This window comes from Ambystoma mexicanum, chromosome 2q, assembly GCF_040938575.1.
Source record: "Ambystoma mexicanum isolate Mex_15411 chromosome 2q, UKY_AmexF1_1, whole genome shotgun sequence".
NCBI classification, from domain to species: Eukaryota; Metazoa; Chordata; class Amphibia; order Caudata; family Ambystomatidae; genus Ambystoma; species Ambystoma mexicanum.
The window spans coordinates 1189432371-1189458609 of NC_090924.1; the positions used below are offsets into that span (position 1 = coordinate 1189432371).

The window sequence follows — 26239 nt, forward strand, 5'->3', positions numbered from 1 at the left end:
AAATCAGCACAAGCCATAGCCAACATGCTAGATGAACACGGCCTAATCCAAAGAGTGCTCACCCCCACCCATAATAAAGGTAGGACCTTGGACTGGATCGCCACTCTAAACTGCGACACCGTCATTACCAAAACCACTCCCCAGCACTGGACAGACCATTACCTCATTGACTTCACCTTATCTCTCAATAAAGAAGTCATCAAAGGAAAAATCATGGCACCACCACTACCCACTAGAGCAAAAAAAAACATAACCCCCGACAACCTCCTACCACTACTACTGCCAACCCTCAATGCTCTCCCCGATAATCTAAAACCAGAACTCCTAGTAGAAAACTATAACAATACCATAAAAAAAGGACTAGACATCATTGCCCCTCTAAAACTGCAAAAAAGCAAACAGCAAGCCCACCTGAACACCTGGTTCACCCCACATCTGAAAGAACTTAGACTGCACAAAACGAAACTTGAAAGCCAATGGCGCAACTCCCCCACAGAAGAGAACAAATCACAACTCAAACTTTGTGCAAACAACTACAAAAAAGAAATCCTACTCACCAAAAAGAAACTATTTAATGAAAGAATCGAAAAATCGAGCTCCAACACCAGAGAACTATTTGCTATATTAAGGGAACTAGAATCCCCGATACCCCCACCAGACAATATAATTAAGGATAAAGTATGGTGCACCAGCGTCCAAAACGCACTAACTAATAAAATCAAAAGTCTCCAAACCAAAATCGCTCTGAAAAAAGACTCTCTCACCACCAATGAAACATCTCCCAGCAACCACGATAAAACAGCCAACCGCCCAGGCCATAATCTCTTCAGATTTACCAAAATATCTATCCCAGAAACAGAAAAAATTATAGCCTCACTTAAACCATCTAACTGCAAAGGCGACAACTGCCCTCCCCAGATAATCAAGGATGCTGCTAGGGATCTAGCCCCCTTTATAACCAAGCTGATCAACGCATCTTTCTCCTCCAACACCATACCAAGCAACCTCAAAGAATCTTGGGTCCTGCCTCTCCTCAAGAAGCAAACCCTAGACCCCGCTATCCCCACCAATTACAGGCCCATCACCACGGTGCCATTCCTGTTAAAGATAATAGATAGAGTAGCATACCTGCAGATTCAGCAATATCTTGAAACTCACAAACTACTAGGCACCCACCAATCAGGCTTCAGACCGAAGCACGGCACCGAGACAGCCTTAATCGATCTTAAAACCCAGATCAATGAGATTAACGACAAAGGGAACACTGCCATGTTACTACTCCTCGATCTGTCGGCAGCATTTGACCTGGTGGATCACGCAGTCCTGTGCGAACACCTGGCCTCAGCAGCCCACTTCTCGAAAGAGGCTATAGCCTGGAACCAATCATTCCTGGACAACCGAACTATGAGGGTCTTCTCCACCCTAGCCTCAGCAGACCCCATTAAAATAACCTGTGGGGTGCCCCAAGGCTCCTGCGTCTCTCCCACCCTCTACAACATCTTTACCAAGCCCCTATTTGACAAGCTGGACAGACTGAGTGTCTCATATACCAATTATGCAGATGACACCCAGATCCTCATACCCCTTTCAGGCAACTACGCTTCAGATACGGCCTTGGTAAACAAAATATATCTCATCATTCAGGCATGGATGGCCACACACGGTCTATGTCTAAATGATGAGAAAACCGAAATCCTGCTCCTCGGATCCAATACCAATCTCAAAAAACTCAGTTCTAACTACAAAGCCTTCAACATTGATGGCAATACCATCACAGTGGCCAAAACAGTGAAAACACTAGGCTTTCACCTTGATGCAACCATGTCACTAAAAAAACAAGTCAACTCACTAGCATCCTCCACCGCCTACACATGCAAGCTAATTAGGGCAAGTAGAGCCTTCCTCACCCAAGCTAGCTGCATCATCATAGCCAACGCCCTAATACTATCCAGACTGGACTATTGCAACGCCATGTACCTAGGAGCCAACAAATGCATAACCAACAAACTACAGACACTACAAAACAACGCTCTCAGAACAGCCCTCAACCTACCCTCTAAGGAACACATCTCCAACAAAAGAAGAGAACACAAATGGCTTAAAATCCATGACCGCATCTCCCTCAAAACGGCATCACTCACCCACAAATGCTTAAACAACACAGCCCCCCCCTATGTCGCATCCAGAATAAAGAAAAAAACGTCCTCCCGCCCCACCAGATCGATCAATTCCTACTGCCTGCAAGTACCCAATTTCAGACAAAAGAAAACCGGCGGCAGCAGCTTCCCTGTCCTGGCAGCCCAACACTGGAACGCCCTCCCACTCCACATTAGGACTGACCAATCCTACTTTAGCTTCAGGCGAAACACCCTCACTTGGCTGCGGGCCAATGATCCTCACGACTAACCCTGCCATCTAATCTGATCATGCCAGTGCTATAACCTGACTACCATGTACAGCCTTAATTTGTAAATATGTAAATGCAACCGAACTGCCCCTATGCACAGTATTAATATGTAAACCTGTAAGCTTTCGCTCAATTATATGTATATATGCACATCCCACACAATGTAACTGTAAATGCAATGCTCTTTTTCTCATGCCTATCTAATTCTGTAACCAAGTTTTTATGCAATCCTATCTTCCTGACCTCTGTTGCGCCCTGTTACCCCTGGGTTTTGCGCGCTATACTAAATAAATAAACAAAATAAATAAATAAACAATGTTAACTATTTTTTGCATATCAAGCTAGTAGGCATCATGGCTATAAAAGAATCTTTACATTTAAACTGTGGCATTATTGGGTACTCACTTTAATTGTCTTGGAAGCAGACACAGTTTGAAAAGGTAACTGTGTTTTGTCTTTTGATTTTAAAGATGCCATCACTGTGCCAATGGCCCGAACATTCTCTCATAAGAAAGGCACTGCTAACCAAATGAATGTGTTACAAAGGTCCTTATGAGGCCTTTAAGATGCTGGGATGTTGCCTCTCATCTGCATTTTGTCCTGCTCACAGCAGCTTTGAAGATGAGCAGGTCCCTTCAGCAACAGCACATACTCAGGGGGTGTGAAAATGAAGACTAAAGTCCCTTTGCATTCATAGAAGGAGGGATTAAGTACATAAATAGTTCCTGTTGCTCGCAAACATGAAGCTTGTATGTGCTCACCTATGATCATTCTCATTAACTCCTTTGATTAGGTTTTACCTGATGCAAGTGGAACTGACGATTTTGTACAGGCTGAATATTAACCTAAATGATCTTGGTAAATATCTAAATACAATCCAAGGGAAACTCTGGAAAGAGACATTGAGACCTTGGCAAAATCAATACTAAATACAGTGAGCTTGGGCTGATCTCTCTTGCCATCATGGCAACTTGTTGGAAAATAACGAGTTATGCAAAACTTCTAAATCCTCTCTTGGATTCCCTGTACGATAAATGGGGTGAAGAACAAGCACGTATGTCGGGAACCTCAATGAACACCCTGAAGCTTGATATGACCCAACTATTAACCGAAAAATGGCTCATCAGGGGAGGAGTTGGTAATTAATCAAGCTAAAGTAAAGAGAAAGTTCTTTCAATGTGATTGGGGGAAGACATCTGAAGAACTGGCTAAATACAGCTTGTATAAAGAATAGTCAAAACTGGTGTATAAAAGGGACCAGGGCCTGAAATATGTGCTTATTTTCTCGTGCCCAAGAAGGAGGTCATTATAGCTCAGTTTCTGTTTAAATCAAATGCCCATGCTCGAAAATTGGAAAGGGGTTACAGCAACAAGAAGTTTGCAGGTTATGTGGTACAGTTGAGCTCAAAGAAACCACAAAACACCTGGTTATGGGTCGCGATGCCTTACGGGAAGAAAGGCTAAGATACTTAGAGATATCCCAAGGGAGTGAAGCCGTATGGACGAGTTTATTGGGTGGACAGGCACAGAGTCATACGAGCACTGTGTGATCTTCTATATAAAATCTTGGAGAAATTAAGAAAGGTAGAAAGGGAAGAATAAAACCTTTACACTGGCTCAGTTTATAAGTGACTAAACTGAGTTGTTGCTTCTGTGTTCCTTAATAATGTTATCTCTTCAATCTTGTTTTCTATATGTTTCTCTTATCTAATTATCTTTCCTTGGAATATACATTTCTTTTTTCCTTCTTTTAAAAAACTCAAAAATTTGTAAAAGAGCAGTTTTACTTTTACTGTTTATGTATTTTATATGCTTTTGTAATTCAGAAATAATTGTCAGAATAATTGTGAAAGAATCTCTTCAGCTTTTTTAGATATTGTTTTGTTTGTTATGTAAACAGTTGGGATTCAAAACACAATAAAGATATTATTATTATTTTTTTAAATGTCATTAAATAAACTGATGCCCGGTAGCAGAGCATTGCTTGAATCAAAAGATGTGTGAAAGATGTTCTGCCCATTGAGCCAGTGATTTGTTGTTGGGTCACTGTCTACCAACATCATAGCCCTCCTGTCAGCTCTCACAGAATCAGCAGCTGACAAACAAAGTCCTGGACTGCTCCAACATATTCGGAATCTCTCCACAGTAAAGCCTGTATGGAGACAAGCTGCTCCCCCACCACCCCTTCTTTCCTGGTCCGACACCTCTCCGTTCACTAGGAGGGAATCTTCTTTGGCCTCTTTGACTAGCCAGTCTTCTCACTCTTCCAACTGAGGAGTAGAAGCAAAATGGCTTACCTCTCCAGATGATCCACTGGGGTGAGATGGTGTGGCTGTCTGTTGGCGGCACCAAGGGATTTGGCTGCCACCTTTGAGGTTCGCAGCCACCACAAACCATTGAAAGGGGAGCTTTGAGTACAAATGTAACCACTGCAGAGTTAGCCTTGTATTTACAAACAATCAGACTGATCTGCTACTAAAGCCTGCAGGCAGTAGAACTATGTAAAAAGCAGTAGCCCATTTTCTGTATCAGTAGTATTTGCAAGTATGTATGATAGTATAGCTCAATCCAATGTTATTACAGCTAATACACATTGGTCACCAAGAGAGGGCTGCATTTTTCAATGCTGTCTGATGCATTCACCACTGCTAATGCTGCAATTGGGGCTCTCCTGTGCTAACAGCATTTGAAGGTGTCCAGGGATATCTGCACTCTCCACAATGGGACGGACTGACCGAAGACATATTTTGGCCCTTCTGTGGCACCAAAGAGCTGCATTAAAATCCTCAAAAACCTCACAATTGCTCCTTTGTGCAGGGATAACAATTTCCATAATGAGGTGGCCCCATAAATTCTAAATAACACAACAAAAAGTGCAGGAGATAACGTTTGAAAATGCCCGGTTACTTGTAGCAACAATTGTGGAACATGTACTCTGAAAAGCGTGAGCATTGGCAATGATCTGAGCTGCAATTAATACCTAAATAACAAAGCAGGCGATTTGAATAATTATAACAGCAAAATGGCATGTAATGTGTTGACATTTTTCTAACATGTGGCATAGAGCACTTAATGTATTATGTTACGTTTCCCTAAAACCAAATACAAGGAAGCATATTTTAATTTCTCATATGCAGCCATAACACTTAAGTTGGTTGTTTGTGTTATTTTATTTGCAGATGTTCGAAGAAGAACGATTTACGAGTACCACAGGGTTGAGCTGCAGATGTCAAAAATAACCAGCCTATCTGCTGTTGAGTTGTTGCCACTTCCAAGTAAGTAAATAGATTATTTTAAGTCTTGCAGTTGGTAAATTAACATTTGAAATGCTGACTTTGTTTGAAAAATTACACATATCAATACATGAACGTGTGCAGTCTGCCAAAAATGGTTTTCCTAATTTCACTTGGGGGATAATAATTCATGCCAGTGAAATAAGATTTTGTTTTGAAAATCGACTGAATATACATAGACTTTATTTGTATAGTGGTACACAAAATATATATGCACAAATAATGAAAGAGTTTATGGCAATCCTGGTGCATTCTTTCTTTGAGGCGCATCCGCACCTCGGTACAAACGTGTAGACGGTCATCGGGAATTGAAACCCCTCCCCCTTAACCCCCCCACATCCCCCGCCAAATTCTCCTATGTCTTCCTTCGAAAGTCAGAAAGGAATTGTGGTGCTGGAAACGGTCACCAAGTATGGTTTCCATCAAAACTATGCAGCCCATTCCCTGCATTATGAGGGTAGCATAGCAGTGGTGTAATGGTCAAACTCCCCCTTTCACTCACTCCCTGCGGACATCTGTGTGATCAGGTATGTCAGAAAATAGCATGTAGTGTGAAAGATGCCACACAGTCTGCCATTCTCTACACTACAGATTCTTGAACAGAGGCACACTATTTTCTTTGATATTCTTTGAAACATAATTATCTGCAAGGTATGCACCCACAACCTGAAGCATGCCACTGTGTTTCCAACTGTACGTGTCAGTCTTCCCTCCTCAGGGTTGTCCTTGCAGGAAATACAAGTTCATTTGGAGGGAATAGTTGCTGTATTCATATCAGCCATCAGCTCAGAGACAAGGAGGAGGGTCTCATACTTCCCTCCAAGAAGGAGGATAAGGGGAATCCTAGTGTGTAGCACTGCCCTCCAGTGCGAGTTTGCAACACACTCAGAGGGGACTATTTAGAAAATGTGACAGAATGTCATCTTGTGAGGGTGTGAGAACCTTAGCCTAATCAGACCACCCGTTCATAATGTGCAATGCCGAAAGCATAATGCATCAATGTACCTTTGGTGCACCAGTCTCCTTAAATCTGCAAACCCTGATCTCCAGTGGCATAGGGCAGGTTCAAAAGTACCACGTGCATACCTGGCAGCTGCAGTGACCCACAGTCATTGCAGCCAAAGGTGCCATTTTAACCTCTGAACCTCTGGAAAAAAATGTAATAATTGGTGCCTTATCAATCTGGTTGAAGGGTAATGTCTATGAATAAGTAATACCTGGTTATGGTATGGTGACTGTGAATCTTACAAAATTACTAAATCCACTTCAATTCAATAACATGTACGTGCCATCCATCTGAAGCCAGATCACTGATGGCTAGTCTGGCTGTTTCTTTGCTTAAAGTGAGAAAATAGCTAGGATGCCGCACTCCGTTGATTAGCCTTGAGGAAGTGTAACATCTCCCCTCTAGGCACACACACTATCTACAGGAGAGCCCCTTGGTAACACTGCTTCAAATCAGAACTCACATAATGAAGGACAGCTTCACACCAGGGTGCTGCACTAAAGAATGAATTTGAAGTCAGCAGACATGGGAAAAGTCAAGGTTAGAGAAGCCATAGATGGGAAAGGCAGAACTGAGAAAGGGTTCATCATCTTGGTTTTCTGTTAGGAATCACGTCCTTCCTGTTCCCACCATTTCCTGCTGAATAAGGCACTGTGCTTATTATATAATAAAGAAAAAGTCACGTGTTACAGCAAAAGGGATGGGACCATTTACAGCAGGCTTGCTTTTGTCCAATCCCTGTGACAATTTGCCTTCATAAGGAAGGAGTCGCCCCCTCATTACTCAATTTATCTTTGGACTTATTAAATACAATTGGAAATCACTGGACCTCTATTGGGGGTGATAATGATAGTTTTCCCAAACCACCTTACATAGAATATTTACATACAATTATCACCCAACTGAAGTTGCTAATCATTTATCAACCTTGGAATGATGAGAGGCTGAGTTGGCCTTGCTAGGATTTGAGCCTACCACCTGCAGATCACACACAGTTTGCAGAAGCAGTCACTCAGCCCTATGCCACCCATTCCAATGTCCTCCAACACTGTAGAGGAGTGTTCTGTCTCATAACCATCCCCAGGGAACTGTCCAGGTGAACTGCTGTGGAATAACACCTGATACTCTGCCAGCTATCCTGGAACCAGGCTCCTCATTGGGGTCGAAGGAACCCCTGTAGTAGTCAACTAAACTCCCTGGACTAGGAGAGCATAGTAAGAAGGACTTGTCTGTCCTTGTAGCCCCTGGAATGGGACCCACTGCAACCAGAAACTCCAAGAAAAGGTTTGAATAATTTTTAAAAAGCTTTGAACCACCACATTCATAATCATTCAGACCAGCGCCTGTTGAGCTGCTATTGGCACTTAAACCGTTTAGCTGCACCTTGAAACCGGCTGGCTGTCAGTTTGCACCTTTATCACTCATTGGTACCTTGACTTGAACTCTGTCTCACCAGCTGTGGAGCCATTACACAATGACAGCGCCTGCATTTGGGCCGAATCCATGGGACTGAATGATGAGGCATGCACATATGTACACATGTAATACACGCCGTTTGCATGACCTATTACCTCTAAAATGGGGAGATGAGCTCTACAGCAATGGAGGCTGCAGTGGAGCGGCATATGATGCAGCTCTATCCATTCCTCCCGCAGGTGGCTGTACAAAGGCCAGGGAACGAAGCAGCCATGTGGGAGCTACAGATCTATAAAGGAGACTTAACAAACATGAGAGTGGCTGAGGTCAGTGAAAAAGCCTGTGAACTTTAGCTGGTGGCTGCACTGTGGAAAAACCTTTGTTTTTAGGGAGTAGCTGCTCTCTGTCGGAGAACGTGATAATTTTAAGAGGTTGATGTGCCCGGAAATGTTAAGGATGCCTGCAGACGTCTCTCCATATTCTAAAATGATAACATATGTGTCAGTTGTTCAAAGTGTGGAAATGAAAGACTTCCCTTTGTTTTTAAGGAAATAGCCCTGGAGGCATTCCATCTCTCTCAGACGGCACATTGGCATGAGTGCCTATCAAACTACTAGCATCTCATGCAAGTTCCACCGGCAAGGCATTTCTCTTGCCATGGCAATAATGTGTTGGTCAATCACCTGACTCACAGTTACGGCTTCCAGTATATAAACTTCAAGAAGATAAAGGTGGGCTGATGTTTGTTCTTGTTGACCCCTCTGCGCTCAAGTTTCAAGTGCCACTGAGTATGGTGTCCCAAAGGATCCCCCTCCTCACAGACAGTGCCGCAACTGCTCACAAAAATGTCAATGTGTGCCAGTGATGTCCCATTGAGGCTGCTCATCTTGGCGTATACATAGGAAAGACCACACAACATGCTGTGATCACCATGTAGACAATGCTATGACCACTGGTGCACATGTCCATATTGATGGCAATTTGTGGCACTTGGACTTCTGCAGTGCCTGCCATAGCCATATGCAACACACAATTCCAGTATTGCCTTGTGGGAGAAAAAAAAAACAGGTTCTGGAATTCCCCCGCAGTGATCAGCATTTCCATAAGCATCGGGAATCCAGGGATTTCAACAGAAGAATATGGCATGATGTTTGTTTTCTATGTTATAGCAAGGTTAGAATCACATATTTTCCATCTGTCATTTTATTTGTGTGGTTTTTGTCCACACTCATATGCTTCTACAGCACTGGCCTTACAAAATCAAGGAACACTGCTCTGCAGTGGTGGGGTGCTTAGGTGGGCCCATGCGTCCCAAGCAATGAGAACACTGCATCATTTTCAAGGTTAATTGTGCTGCTTGATGGTGTTATTTCGCTAGCGCTTTGATTCTCTCTGAGCTGGACTACTGCACCAGCCTCTTTCTAAATCTGCTAGCTTCTACTCTTTGTCCTCTGCAGCTCATCCAGAACAAGAATGCAATACTTGTCCTTTGCCTCAAGCCCAGGGATCATATCTCTCTAGCCCTGAGATTTGTCCATTGGCGTTCAGTGACTGCAAGGATTAAGTTCAAGACCCTCTGCATTGTCCACAAGGCCTTCTGGGGCCTTGGTCCTCAATACCATCAACTCTGTCTTCATATATAACTTCCTACACAAGCTCTTCCCTCCTCCACCTCCAACTCTTTCAGGGTCAGTTGCTTCTCCAAGCAACGAGTTGGTGGTAGCCTTTCTTCAGCTGGGGCTGCCATCTGAAACAGCCTCCCTGCCTCTCTGAAACTTTAGGAGAACCATCTCCGCTTCTTGAAGCACCTCAAGCCCTTCCTCTTTGCTTCTGCCTTCTCTCTTCCTCTCCCGTGCTGATTTCCTGTCTGATACTGCAGTGGTCACCTGGCTAGCCTCTGATTTCGGGCCCAGGTCCCTGCCTGCCCAGTTGCACACACGCACTGCCTCCCAGCAACCCTTGCAATTGGGTCTGTATCTGAAACCCTACAGTCCCCCTACCTGCTTCATTTCCTCCGCCTAAGAGTCTCCCAATAACCCATGTGTCATTCATTCACTTTGATAGACATATAATGGATGAAATCCCCTGCCGCCGGAAATCTCAGCTAGTTTGTCTCACACAAACTGTTCCCAGATATGCTCTGCCCCACATCATTCTTCCTTGTGAGAAGGAAACTGGGCACAGGCATGTTGATACTTTTTTGCTCAAAGCACATTTGCAGTAAATGCATGGTAACTTCTGTTTCCCACAATCACTGTTTTTTTCTCCTGTAGGTTTCACATAAAACCAAATGCCATGCACATCTGTCTTTCATCATCTATCAAGCTGCTCTCACTCTCAGGGATTCCCTCCAGCTAGTCTCATCTGATGGCCTCTTAACTCTTTCCATAATGACCTCAACCTTCTATTAACTGCTCTTCTCGCAATTGATGGTCCTCTGATTTTTCTGAGTGATTTCCATCTTCATCTCTCCTTTACCCATTCTGTCATACCACCTCTTCCTCTTCTTGATTCATACTACTTTGCACATTTCTGATCTCCCCCTTTCCATGTTCATCTCTGGGTCTGATTTTCTGTTCTCCTGTTTCATTTACCTCAGTTGGCTCTTCCTATCTATTTATCTGACTATTTTCTTCTCTCCTTTTTGCTTATTACACCTTTCCCTCCCTCCCTTCACCTCCTTCATCCACATTTCCTCATTGTGGCCTTTGTTCTATTGACAGAATTTTATATCGGCCGCTCTCCATAGGAAACATCACGATCTTCCGTCTAGATGGCAGAGGGGGCCCGATCGTCCGAAGAACTATAGTCTACTGGTTGATGGGTCTCACTTCCGAACCATCTGATATGCTACCAACTGAACCCTTATGGTCCTTTTAATTAAGGTAACAGAATAACTCTTGCACCAATAAGAAGACCAAGCAAAATGTCTCTGTTTTAATATCAATTATCCAAAACAGGGAGTGCAATGGACATCAACGGACATTGCACAGTATGATCTCAAAGCATTTCATAAAAACAGTGCTTATATAACTAAAACTCATCATACGTGAAGTCATACTACATGGCAAGCTAAGAAAACCTATGCAGGATTGTGATAGGACTAAGGGGAGTATCTAAGTATACTTTCTATAAGGGATTGGACTGTGATTGGGTCTCTATAATCAGGTGGGCAACTTATGCCCTCCCTTAGTGCAATTAATCTTCACCAGTTATTAGAAACACAATACATCATTGACTCTCAAACTATAAGACCCTTCATTATATGGCCCTCTACAATTGATTGGCACGCTTGTACCCTTCTGGAACATTCGATTTTCTAGCAGCACATAAGCTGGTACCCCAGATGCTCTGTGTGGACTTGACCGTACCTCCCCACCCAATTAGTCTAACATCTCTCATTGCTCATGCCTTCTGCCATTCAGATTGTCTTTGAACGTGGCCTTGCAGTAGCTTCTCGTCTCTGCAAATATAAGGGAGTGTGAGCATGTTCCTATCAAGGTACAGCTCTACATGCCCACTTGTATTTCCATTCTGGACTAAAGTGGCAGGAGACCGTAAAACGGCCCATTTTATAGCATTTAATTGTCTTGAGTAAGGAAACTTGCCGCTCATGGTGTTCTCGCTTTGTAACTTAACAAGGGATGCTTCAGCATCTCACATTCACTGTTCTTCAAGGACTGATAAACAGTTTTGGCTGCCTTAGCCTTTGACACCAGGCCAAGCAGCCTTCCGTTGGTCCATCTTCGAGCCTCGGCTTATTTCTTTGTTGTGACACACACACAGTTAGCAATCCTCCTTTCTCCATGGGTTGAGCTTACTAAAATTGTGTGTGACATCGAAAGTCCAGATTCTATATATATATATTGGCGGCACCACCTGCAGTCTATTCACTACATATAGCCAGCCTTCATGATTACTTAGTCTATTTGCATTACTCATCTGTACAGTTATAAAACGGCTTGCATTTTCTGCAGTGCTCTTCACACATGCAATCTTCATTCCGCACATGAAAGTCTTCTCGATTCCTTACTTTGCCATCAGATTCTATAAGGTTTATGCCTTCTCTTCTTCGGTCATCCATCTCAGTGCATCACGCTCATTTCTTGTGATGTCACCAGCCTCTACTTTTCACATCATCACACTTCTTCGGGTGTCTCCCTCAGGAGACGGTCTTCTCTTCAGGGATACATCACATAGGGTTTCTCAGTTGATACCTTGTCTCAAAGTCTTTTTATGCAATCAGCACCATCACTGGTGTCGTGCATGTCGAGATTTCCAGTTTCCAACTTATAGGCAGAATAGGGACGGGACTTCCTCTAGAGGCATTCAGCTGCTCCTCCACAACTTCTTCAGCTTATTAATGTTCAAGATAATGTCTGTAAGTGGAAGAATCATTCCATACATCCATATCTCCTGTTTGGTGATCCTTGTGGGGCATCTGTTCCTGTCTATGAACATTATGAACTAAAGATGTGTCTGTATTGGAGACCGAGCATGCTCAGACTGAAACCCATCACATACTCATCTAGAATTCTCCACAGACAAGGAGCAAAAGAGGCCACATGCCCCATGTGAGTGGGCAATGTTACTGCCATGTCATACCATATCCCAATTAATTTAGATATCTGCACAAGTATGTATATCTCATGGTAGCATACATTGGCCTCATTCCAAGTTTCGCATTAATGTCCTGGTGATTGCATGGATCCGGTGGTACGGTTTCCGGGAGGCCCAGCAACACAGTGACACCATCATAAGCCCCTGCCTCCACTCCAGCGCTCCCAAAGTGGTGCCATCAGCAGCCCCTGCCTGCCCTCCAGTTTCTCCCGCAGTGGTACTGTCAGCAGCCCCTGATGTGACACCAGCTGCTTCCACAGTGACACCATCAGCAGGCCCTGCCAGCCTTCCAGCTGCTCCCACAGTGCCACTGTCAGCAGCCCCTGCAGCCACTCCAGCTGCTTCCACAGTGACACCATCAGCAGGCCCTGCCGGCCTTCCAGCTGCTCCCACAGTGGCACCATCAGCCTCCCCTGCCACGACTGACGATGCTCCAAGAGGTGCGGTAACAGGATGGCCATTCACCCCTCCCCACCATGCACCCATGTACGTGGATGCATCCACAGACGATGATGCCAATGTGCATGCTGGGGACACAACTGGCTGCACCTCAGAACACTCCCCTACCACCATCCAACATTTAGCACCCATGGTCTTCACAGCCCGTCACCACCACCCATACCCAGCATCAGGGACATGGATGCCGTCTATTGCCCATGGAGGAGAGGCACGAGCAAATGGCGGGACGTGTGCACCAGCACCTTGAAGAGGCTCAACTGATGCAGGAAGAGACTCAGCTGATCTGCAAAAGCATGCAGTCCTCTTGACGGCAATGTGCAGGTGCTCTGGGCCGGTCGACCTTCGCTGATGTCCTGCTGGCAAAGAGGGTACAGTTGGGAGGGGCTGGTGGACCACACATTCCTTGATCCTTGTACATACATTAATACACATCATGTTGTGCAATATCACATTGAGTGTGTGGCTTGTGCCGTGTTCTGGTGCTGTGTGCTCAGAAGTAATTCTGGATTAGTTCCTGCCAGGCAGCACACCCGTACAAGGCATCCTTGTGATGGTGGATTTGCATGTCTGCATCTGCATCAACTTCACTATCATCGTCATCATCAGCCGGAGATGTCCAAGTCCGGGGGCCAGGGAAGATTCCGCCTGATGCACATGTTGTGCAATATGGCACAGACCAGGACTACCTTGCCCACTTTGACAGACCTGTACATCAGCACCCGCCCCCCATCCATCAGAGCAGTGGAGGCAATGGAATTGTGCCTTCAACAGACCAAAGATTTGCTCATTTGTGGCCCTGGTTCTGATGTGCACACAGTTGTACGCAGTTTCACAGTGGCTCTGTGGATGTATCACAGGTGTCATAAGCCATGGGTAAGTGGAATCACCTGCATGGCAATAGACACAAGGAGGGCACTGTCATTGGTGTCACTGTGCAGTTCAAGAATATTTGGATGTGGATCTGTGACATATACATATTGGAATGTGCGCTTGCGGGACATCAATCACCTTGCTGCACCCTGTGGCAGTTATGATTGTCTGGACATGTGTGGGATTAGACTCACAAGGATGTCTAGGTGGTAGTGGGTTGGTCATGGTGTGAATATGCTGTACTCTGTGACATGATTGTGATGCATTCTGGTACCTGTGGTGCATTACATGTGCCGGTCCATCTGTGCCCAGATTGTGCTAGTCTGTCCTTCCATTCACTCATCTGGTGCATGTCATCCATGGGCAGCCATTCTGGCATGCGGATTGTGTCCCCCCATTCACGTGTTTCCTGTGGCCCATCACCGGTGACAGTGAAGAACCCACCCATGCCCCAGTATACATGAAATGTGGTGTGTGTGTTGATGTTTTGACTCACCCAATAGCCAGGTCCGCTGTCCGGCATAATGCTCCATGCACCCAGGCAACCTGCTATTGCGCAGGACCATGGAGTCATGTGTTGATCCTGGGACATGCGCATCAGTGAATGATCAACAGGTTCGCATCACAAAGTGCACATTCATTGAGTGGTACAGCATTTTGTTACTGTAAACCTCCTCTGTGGCATGGGCTGTATTAAGATGAATTTCTAAACTTTGACCTGGTGGGCAGAAGTTTAGGAGACCACCCTAGATTAGTGGAACAGGGGAACCTTCTGGACAAACCAGACCATCTACGGTAGCTTGGCAGGTGGTCAAGACTAAGTCTTAGGAGTGGTGAGAGTGATCAGAAACCTGCAGTGAGCACACACAGTAAAACTCCACAGATTGCTCTTAGACAGATGTATGTCAAAATTACATATATTATTGGCCTTTATAACAAAACAGTTAAACCACAGAAATAATAAAACAGTAACCGCAAATGCTTTTCACTATGTAACATATATACAACATGTGTTTAGTCTAATGCTGATGAAAGGGGAGAAAATAACCGCAACCTGCAACAGAAAGGGTTACGTTCAACATAGATATCACATTAGGCAGTTTTTTAAAGTCAATCCTTATCTTATGCAGTTCATCCCTAAGAAGTGCTCAACGTGCGGCAGTGCGTTAACAATGTATGGTTGTGCTTAAAGCAAAAAAAACGGTTCACTTCGGGGAGTTGTAGCTGTTCAGGAAGGGGGTTGAGGTGATGAATAATAAAGCCCTGCTCCTTGAGAAGGGTCAATCCTTGCAGATAGAGTGACTTTCTGAGTTCGGGAATAGCTGGGGAGTGTAGTCTAGCCCAGCTAAGGTGAGTATCTTTTCTGGGACTCTCGTGCATAAAAGCAGATTGATGTGCCAGGTGTCCACTGGTAAGTGATGCAAGTACTCACTGACCCGACACAGTCTGGACCAAACTTTGCCAGTCTAGTCCACTTTGCTAGTAGTTTTTTTTTTCCTGCAGTTACCGGACACTCCGGCTCTATCAGCTGCGGAGCGGGACGATCGCCTGTGGCAGGACAGTAGCCTTTTTTCAGCTTTTGAAGAAAGTAGAAGGATAATTCCAGTGCAGCATGTCTCGGGACATGGTGGGGCAGGTCTACAGGCACTCACAGTGACATTCACCACAGCAGGGTGACATAGGGACCGCAATTGCACACGGTGTGGCACACTCTCATAAACCACAACCCAGAGAAGCTAGGACAATGGGTTTTGATGGGAGAGGGCTCAGGAACACACGTAAGCGATACCCAGAGTATTGAATCTCAACTCAGGACAGCAGCACTCCTGTGTGATACCTTGGGTTTGAGCTGGTCAGTTCACTGGAGGGCCCAGGAACACTTCTGAAGAGGCCTTTTGCAAGGGTAAGCAGGAGGTTCCAAGAGTAGTTGATCCCATTACTCCAAAGCTCCAAAGGGTTGAAGTGCCCTTGCAGGCCTCCTAGGTATAATGCATGGTTCCAATGGGACAACAGCGGGGTCAGGGTGCCAAACCTTGCAGCACATCTCTGGTGGTTCCATGAGTCTGCTCTTTGTTCAGGATACTTGGCTCCTTCTGTAGTTCGGTGTGAACGTCAGGTGATCGACATGGAATGGATTCAGAGCCCCTTCTTTTATCCAAGATTCATTTAGCAACCAAATCTAAAATAACCAATGGACAATATCTTGCATGCTTGCCAGGCATGGGCCAGTCGTGCCCCACGGTGGTTCCAGTAATTCAGGCCTACCGGACATACTGGCATCAGTAGTGTGGATTGAGACCAGACAGTCCTAACCCTCTTTCTGGGCACTAGCACATGTGGCTTGCAGGATTCCTTGAAATATGTGTGTTTTGTAGATGGCTGCATGCCCAAATAAGGAATACCTGGTTCTCTCGACCTGGGGTAAGGCAAAGGGACAAAATGGCCAAATGACAGAACAAAAGACTTCATGGCACAGCCATTTTCAGGACTGGCCACCGTCTTAGGGCAAATGCAGTACAAATTCTTGAAATGTAAACTGCTGCCACCAGTTCAATCTAGGCACATTGTACAAACACCAAAATATCCTTAGAGGGTGGCTAGGGCCATAAAACAAAAGGACCCCTATGCGCAGTACTGTAAGGTACCTGGCACATAGATAAAAAGTTACCAAGAAATGGCAACATAGTCGAAGCCTAAGGGAAACATAGTTTCCCAGTACTGACAGCCTGAAGAACACTGTGGGATGTTTTGACCCACTTTTGCTCTGCTATGCCGCACCACTCTGCTCTGATGGTACCAGAAATATTAAAACAGCTGCGAAACCCTTGTGTCGCAAAATTCCCTGAAAATCGCTCTTCTCAACACACAAAAGATGGCTGCCCAATCCGCCACACATGTTGTCAGAGGTGGAACAGAGCTCTCACTCCTGAAATATGTCACTGAGCTCCACAGCAATTGAAAATGGAGTACAGAAGGAAAAAAGCAGTGCTTTGTTAAATGAAACCCCAAAATCTTGCTTTCAATCCCTTTTTTTTGTTGCTGAAACTGCAGAATGCCAGTACAGAACACACTCAAATATCCAAAATTCTTGCTGAGTGCTACAATTCACTTTAAGAAATCATGGTGAACTTACAAAGTCCTGAAAAGCTGAAAGCATAAAGAGATTTCCACAGCAAATATGGCCTGTCTGTGGATCAGTGAAATAAATCTCTGGGTGCAGTACCCTGGTCCGCCTCAATGACAGCTGTCAGGAGCTTGCCTGTTTAAACTTTAAACATGTATAAACTGAAATCAAATGTTTACAATCTAAAAGGCCTGTTACTGATAGTAATCCATGTTGTAATTGCTTTGATCCCAGGGTTTAAAATCTTGAATAAGTATTCTAGCTGTGATTTGATACAACAAGTTTGTTTTAAGCTAAGGAAACATTCAACAGAGTTAACAATTAAAAATGAAACTTGGCTGAAGCTACCAAACTGGAATAACAGGTTTTCTCACAGAAGGAAGGTCTTTCCCCCAGCAGGAAATCACACAGAAGCGTTAATTATGGGGTTGGGAAAAAACCTGGTCTCCAGAGGCATGAGGAACAATGACCAACTACAACTAAGGAAATGTGAGGTGTGAAGATAGTCGTAAATGGAATCTGCAAGCAGGGAGGAGACTGCTCCTGAACTGCAGGGAGACAAAAAGATGCAGACCCAAACAACCATCTGTGGCTGAACATTAACAAAGAACATGTTTATAAAGACTTATAACTTGCCAATTAAAATTGTGAAAAATATAAAAGTAAGAGATTTGTGAATCTTAATTTTGGCTGCACGTTTCAAGAGGCAGCAAAATCGTGTGACATGTTCTGGAAAGAAACGGCAAGAAATGTGATTTTACGCAAAATGTAGGAGGCAATTGGACATTGTATATTGTATAATGTATAAGTTTTGATATAAAAAGATTTTCTAAAGTTTGCATAAACTAAATGAAAATATAAAAAAAAAAAATGTATTTCCGCTAGAAGTATGAAACTTTATACAGCCATGTACCAATGTACTTAAAAATTGGACATTGTGTTCCTGATGAAAAGGGCAAAATTCTGTGAAAATCGGAGACAAGATCCCACAGCTACGGGGTTTTGAGGAGTAGCTGCTGTGTAAAATATGTGATCTGTATATGTGATTGTTATAGGGGTTGCACAGGTGTAAATATGTATTGTACCAAAAGTAAATTTTGTGTTCCAGGGGCTAGGGGTGGATTCTCAGCCTCATAAAATCACACCATAAAGGTGACACTCTGTTTCTCTCCTCCTATCAAGGCATAGAGTAGACTCTGACCCAATCACCTGTCAAAAGGGGAAAGCTTAGGCTAAACTGGCCCGCACAACCCCCTTTATTATCTGTTCATAGCATAAATAGACATAGCTCACCACACAAAAGGACAGACATATTCACTCACTACCCTGTTGCTGGCGGAGCACCCTGATGCTGAACTCTACATCTTCCTTACTCCAGACTCCAGAAACTTGGCAAAGCAGAAACCCATTGCATAGCTAAACCATTTTCAGGTAGGCCTCAAAATTCTAGAACAGAACCCCACAAACCAAAGGGGAAGCATCAAAAGACAGCCAGGATGCGCTGTATTGCTTGCCTGCTGAAAATAATTATCATCACAACCAAAAAGGGCAGATCCAATCCAGTCTCGTGCCGTGACCAGTGGGCCTTGCAGATCCGGCCCAGTCCTGGGCCGTGCGGTGACCAGAGCACCTTGCAGATCCGATCCAGTCCAATGTGCCCAGCCATCTTTGCTAACCCAGATACAATTCCCTGACCAGAATCTTGACTGACCAGAACCGACAGTTCCATTTAAAAACATATCTAGTGAGTATCAACAGAAAGAATTGTGTCACTATCATATGTACTTTGCAAAGGCATCCCTATCTTAAACCCATCCTATCATGCATTCAGAACCTGTATTATTAGGAGTATTTTTGAATTGTCTGAACTCTGTATCCAAACCATCCTATCTTCCTCCACAAATAGTACTGTTAAAACTATCTTTGCGCTGATCTTTCTCATCTGAAGAAGGCGAGTTTCCCCCTCAGGCAGTCATTCTGATCAAGTGACTGTGTTCCTGTGTGGTATTCGTTTTGTTCAGAGTCATCCTCTAGTGTAAGAAATGCTTTTGTCATTTTAAAAGTGAATTCCTGTTTTCCATTCTTGCGCCTATCTCGAAAAAACAATTATTGTGCTAGAAATAAACTGCTTGTAGCTAACACCCACAGCTTTAAATTACACCTAAAACCGCATTTCAAATCAATATGGTTCTCCCGTTATCGCGAATACCGCACAGTGAAAAGTTTTCCGCAAATTTTCGTTTTGGGAAATTCTTACAGCTTTTGAGTGCTTCCGACTTGGATTTTAAGATTTCAAATTGGTTCATGGTATTAAATCATTGCTTGTGTTTGTGTGCAACTATCCAAAGTGGCTCCCATTAGAATTTATAACAATTTCAGCAATTTCTACCATTTTTGTTGTTTTTGCCCAGTCTATTTTAAGGATAACTTTAAAAGCCAGTCTGACAGTTTGACAGTCAATTCTGTTTTTCTCTTGTGTTTGGAGGGGGAAAGTGGGATTGATATTCTGTTTGAATTCTGCCATTCCTGAATACCTGCTCTCTCCTCCTATCTCTTTACATTGCCTATTGGGGCATTGAGGGGTGTGCAGGGGAACCTTTAACCATAGTGCTATTCAATCTGAAACCACTGACAAGTATTATTTTCTGTGCTGAGTTGTTTGCTCACTGTTACTCCTTGTGTATTGAAGAGATCATTCAGTGTTAGATCACCCCATTGGTGATTGTTGTGTACCTATTAAACATATTGTGATTAAATTGTAAATACATAAATACATATTTACCTTTGAAAATCAGCCTGATTCCTAGTTCAGTGTGACTGGGGGGGGTTCCAGGAGAAGGGTGTGAGATGAGTGGTATATCGTTCAGAATAAAAACTTTTAGACAGTTGGACACTACATGCTAGGCATTGACTTGGATGTATGCCAGATTGAAATCACTTACAACATGTCAGTTTCCCCACAACAAATGAGTGAAAAGTACAGAGGAATGCAGTTGAAGGCTGTGCTCCACTGGTAAAAAGACAGGTTAGGTAAGCCAAACAAAAGCATAAAGTTTGGAGTGTCCTCAATTGGAGGGAAAATTGCAACTAAGGGAAATCTTTCTTAACAGGCGGACACCAGCTCAATATGTGTGCAGTCTAATGATCCAACAACATTTTGCATGCCAGCAAGGGCATGAAAATGTAACTGGGCCTGTGTCGTAGTTAGGGCAATGTGCTGGGACACATGACGCTGGAGGGCATACAGGATCTGCACAAGGACTTTGGAGAATCCTGGCTGGGAGATGCAAGTGGAGAGGAAATGCAAAACAGACTTTACCTTCAGCAGGGCAGTATGGCATTCCAGATTCCAATGACGTCCTGGATGTTGTCCTGGATGAGGTCCACTACTGCAAAGATGGTCTACCGGTTCAGATGGTACAGTGTGTGCATCTTGCCTGTCAGTCAGCGACCATGGTGTGGCCCTTGTGCAGAGTATGGGGGCTGCCCCGGGGGTGCTTCTTGCTGCCAATTGTTCATCTCCATCATCATCATCATCCTCCTCCTCCTCCTCTGCTTGTCACTGTGCTGCCACTGTTGCACCTCTTCCTCATGAGGATGCATTTCTGCATGCAGCGCCTCAAGGTCTATTACTGCTGCTATGAGTGGCAGCATGGTTGTGTTGGAAGGTGTGTGGGGTGTGGATGTGGTCCTTTTCTGCAGTCCCTGTGCTCATTTGTGCAGCTGGGTCAATTGGCTTCAATTGTGGGTGGTTTCTGCATACCTGGTCCTGGTTACCGTCTGCTGCGCAGTTCCAGTGTTTCAGGTGCAATTTTTGCGGTTGCACCAGCATTTCGATGCTGGGATTTCTGTGTGGTCTGCAGTTGGAATTCATGCTTGTTTAACTGGTGCTGATGTTTCCAGCAGAAGCTCAAGGCGTTTACACAGTTTCTGTTACCAGGACAGCCAGTGACGGATATACAGTGTGCAGTGTGGCCGGCAACGGTGTTTGGGTGACAACCATTATGTAGGGTAAATCCATTACAACCAAGCATCGAAAAAACAACCCACTAGGGAAAAAGGCTAGGTGCACCCTTTGTCAAAAAGACCAATTTCTTTTTTTTTTTATATAAAAATAAAAGTAACAGCTGGGTATTATAACTCTGCTGTCACAACATCACTGCAAATGCGAACATCACCTTTTAAACGCAAAACTCGTCTTTCATGCCATATTCCATATACAGTGTTCATACCCCACCCTCATTAGCTACCACCTATTTACATGCTAATAGTCACCTATAGGCCCCTCTCCAATTGGCTGTGTCGTCTTCTCCTCCATTATCTTCACACGTGGGTAACAGCCTCTTCACCTTGTACTGTAAAACGTTTGGTTAAACTATGAATGCTTAAATCCTACCCATGTGATGTGCACATGGTCACTAATATTAATTTGGCAGATAACGTCAAGGTCAGCCTGATTCTTGCAAACAAAGCAAATCTTTCATCATCCCAGACATGCAGGCGGTCACATCGTTCCTCCCTGCTGCAATCGTATCCACATTGGCATTACCATTTGCTCTCCCTGGTCCAAATCACAGACCTTGTTGTTTTCTACTCCCCCCTTTATCAATTACTCCTCCCAAGGGGTAGCACTTGAATCCTTTGCATTCCCCACTAATTCATCTACTTCATGCAGGATTTAGCAGTCCAACTATGTCCATGTACAGGTTCTGGGTCTGTTATTCTGGGGGGCGCTGATGTCCTAAATCTCAACGCGTGTTTTGACAATCTAGTACCTCTGTGCCCGCTCCCATGAGTGTGGCCTTCATATCGAAGCGCAGCCCTATTCATATTTAGCTGCTCGCATTTCAGTCTAATTGTACAAGTTTTCAACTGGATGCATGTATATGGGAGTGTATGCGCATGTTTTTTGCTGTGCCTGAGAAGTGGAATGTAATATTCAACCAAGGTAAGGGGCCTCGTTGTTCTGTGTTTCCAACATGGCCTGCAAGGATTCAGGCCTGCTCTCAAATGCAATGTTAGTTCATGTTAGAGATGTCACATGCCTAAAATGTATTCTGTATAATACTATCACAAAGCAAATGGTTAATTCTCGTTGAATAAATGTATTCCCTTCCACAATCCATGACGTTTCCCCTCCCACTACACCGCCCACTACACGTCCTCCATATGTTCATATATTTGCCACAATCTAAATAATTTGGGAGAGTCTGGGAGCTGAACGTCCATCCCAACAATTGCAATGTTAGGGTGAGTGTTGTGAACAGTGATTTGAGTACAAAGCCAAGTTGCTATCATGTATTCACTGATCCCCACATATGAGCTATTCATTCCAGACTGGTGATTTGAATGTAGAGCGCTATGATCATAGTTTCAATTACAACATGCACATTCATTGCATGCAAAGCAGACAGGTACACTCATTGGTGTTATTCATCCACTTACCATTTCTCATGGGTTATCGTCAGACCGTAAAATAAGAGAGTAGCAGACTGTCCACCTTGGAATGATGACCCTCTATCAGTTAATTTAACATATGTTTGATCTAGTGTCGCCCCTTGCGAAGTGTCCTTGTTTCGTCATAATGCCTGCAACACAGGGCAATGGTCTTTGGGCACTCAACCCTGGAAGGCTGGTCACATCAGTAAAGCGTATCTTCTTTGGCTGCCCCTTATCCTGTGTCTGGTCTTGGACTGGAACGTCTTCCTCCTCTGGCCACTCTTGGGCCTAGTGGCCCCTGGTTGTGCTGGTCCACCCACCTCTCTGCCTCCGAACATGTCCATGTACAGGCTCTGCGTAACCTGTGGCCTGAGGCATATCACGTCCTCCTGAGGCTGGTGCACATGGGTGCTCATCAAATACCTGTCTTCTCCCTTTCCCTTTTGAAGCCTTGCCACTCATGGTTATATGAATGTAAAGCACCCCAAAATATGTTATGGGGACAATCTACGTGATGCACTAATTTGATGCTTGGTCCAACAAGGCTTCAAGGTACACCAAAACCAAAGAAAAGTGGTACGTGATATGCAGAAGCACCCCAAATACAAGAGTTGCATATGCTAGACTCAGAGAGCTTCTGTAAATATAAAAAGTAGATATGTAACACGCAACAGCACCCCAAAAGCCAAGAATTGCATACGCGAGCCTCAGAAGGCTGCCAAAAACAGAAAAAAAGCAGTTTGCGATACGCAGTGACAGCCCAAAAGCCAAACATTGCATACAAAATATTCCAAAAGCTTCACAATGAACAAAAATATGTGCACGCATGAGAAGAGGCAACCCCCAAAAAGAAAAATGCTGTACACATTACTTAAAGGAAACAGCTTGCATAGTACCCTTAAATGTGTGTCTGCAAAACAGAGTCATCCATCTTTGTACCTTCTCATGCACAACCAGTGATGCGCGTTGCACCTCTTAAATATCCCTATTAATGCTGGGTACCATGTAAGTCACTTTGGCGTGCTGCGTGCAGTGCAGTGCATGCCACATGACTTATGTGCTAAGGGCCTTAACTGTTATTTGCTGCCTCAGATGTGAGACACACACCAATGTTCCTCCTGCCTCTGTGCCATTGATTTTGCCTCCTCCTTCCCTGCATTGCCTCCAAGACTCAACATCTGCTGTTGCCTATTTGAGTGTAAGTGCCTGTTGCCTACCAGCATTGTCTTGGAATGCCACCTGTTCTGCCATTGCCTGTTCTCCTGTGTCAGGCCTGTGACCACCTCATCTGTAAATGTGGTACTTCCATCTCTTCCTACCACCTCCACCACAGCTGCACAGCACATATCCAGGACCCAGAAAATCCACACCTGCCTCGAGAGTGCCATGTCGACACTATCTACCTCATCCGGAGAGAGCAACACCCCCATGTTAGCAAGGCAGGTGGCTGCCAACTGTACCAGCACTGAAGTTGGCATCCTGCTGGATTGAGTCCTGGGTAGTTATGATGCCCTCTTCGAACCTACAACGCAGCTGGGACACGACACACGTGTACAGATCTGGGAAAAGATCATGGTTGTCTTCAATGTGGAGGGGGTGGCAGACCATACAGTGAATACCATGAGGAAGCAATGTCAGGACCCCAAGACACAGAGTCAAACAAAGACAATGGCAGCCCTCACAATGGATCCTACTGTGGAGGTGTAACATGCAGGCTACCACAAGTTGTCACTTAACCAGATGTGGGTCCTTGAGAGGTTCTATCCTGAGCTTCACTCCCAGATCTGTGAGTGGAAACAACTGGAAGCTGCTGATGAGTACCCATCTGGTGCACTGATCTACATGTTTCTCATGCTAGTGGATGCATGATTGCAGGCGCCCCCTTCTGTACTGAAGTTTGCTGCAGCAGCATGCTGCCTCCTGCGAATGTTGGGCATATGCATTGGCAAACATATGTTTATGGGACATGGATTGGTATATGCACTGTTCTTCTTGGTGACTTGTTGCACTCGTGCACATGCTATGTGAGATCATGAGAACAAGTGCTGAGACAGTACAGATGCCGGCTTACGATGCTTTGGCCATGTGAGTGTGTTGCACATCTGGAAGTGAGTACACCCATGCACATTGGCTGAGAGTGACACATTTGCATTGATGTCTGTGAATGTTATGTTGGGGCACTGAAAATTCAGGGATAGAGATGTGTTGAGTCATCCCATTGCATGTGAAGCCTTAGTTGATGTATGATCATGCCATATGTATGTGCACGGGCAAACTGCATGAGTGCTTGTTCCTCAGAAATGCTTGCATGTCACGCTGTCAAGGATGCATTTGCTATATGAAATTGGGTTTACAGGTGCCCAGGTGCACTTTTCATGGTTCTGGTGGCATACCAAACTTGTGTAACTTTGGCATTCGTATAGTGACATTGCATGTTTTTGGAACAATGTTTGTGGACAAATGAAAATGAACTGGGTTGACATGTGCGGGTTTCATGATTGTGAGTCGTCATTGTCCCTACACGTGTGTGTCAGTAGTCATGCTGATTGCATGGGCATGCATGTGTGTGTGTGAGTGTGTGTGTCTCAGTTGATCATTGACACGTGCTGAATGAATGTGACTGTTCATGTCCTGTATGCCACAAATGCATTGACACTGACGACTGATATCAATGTTCTTTTTCCATGTTTCCACAGTTGGTGCAGCTTGTGAAGGGGACTGAGGCATTGCTGTGGAGTAGAAGGACAGGGACTGGGCCACCAGAGCCAGTCGCACAATCCCCATTGACACCAACTCTCCAGAGAGGGAATTATCTGGGGGAGTGCCATCAGCTTTGGAAGAGGGTGCAGAGACAGACAGGTCATCAAGGATGGACAGCACTCTGGAGTCATCAGGGATGATGGCAGAGGAAGTGGAGGAGGGGTCAATTGTAGGCCAGCCCACAGCAGCAATGTGACAACACCTGGGCCATATGGCAAGATCACTGCTCTTAGTTGGTCTCTGTGTGCTGACAGATACAATTGCCACCTCCTCCACTTCCTCCTCTGTGTCCCAGTGATCTGCCACAGAGCCTTCAATGCCACCTACCACCATGGCCCCCTGTGCACCAGCCCCCCCCCCCACTACGCCCAGTCTGGCTGTGCCTACATCCCCACCTGTGGTGGAAGTCCCAGTATGCCAGTTGAGGTGGTCACTGTGCCTGCCAAGGCACCAAACCTGGTACAGACAGTGAAGGGACAGTTGGAATTGCATGACAGTGTAGGTGACGCCCCCCGGCAAGTGTTATCCAGTTGAAGGAGGTACTTACACAGCTTACTCTCTGCCAGGCAGCAGCAGATAAGAAGTATGAGGAGGCAGTCAATGAATGGCCATTCAACCTCGCTGAGGCAAATCAGGCAGAATATTTGTCAGATCTGACAGGAATAAAGGAGGCAGCTCCGACAGTTGGTGTACACCATATTATCAGATGTGTTTCATGGCAGGGAGGCAGTGTGTTAGGGGCAACCATTGCCAGAGCCAGGGCAGAGGTGGAAGAGAGGCAGACGATGAGGCAGACAGCAATCCTGGAGGATGCTTGCAGGGATGCAGAGGAGGAGGAAAGACAG

At 44.8% G+C, this 26239-nt stretch overlaps 1 protein-coding gene across 1 annotated transcript in view; it reads left to right on the top strand.

The window, feature by feature from the left end:
- PLXDC2 (plexin domain containing 2) overlaps nt 1-26239 on the top strand; it is a 1961518-nt gene that overhangs the window by 1583846 nt on the left and 351433 nt on the right. Inside the window, exon 8 of the mRNA XM_069648589.1 lies at nt 5587-5682. Within this exon, the coding sequence (XP_069504690.1) occupies nt 5587-5682 (96 nt within the window). The remainder of the gene's footprint in view (nt 1-5586; nt 5683-26239) is intronic.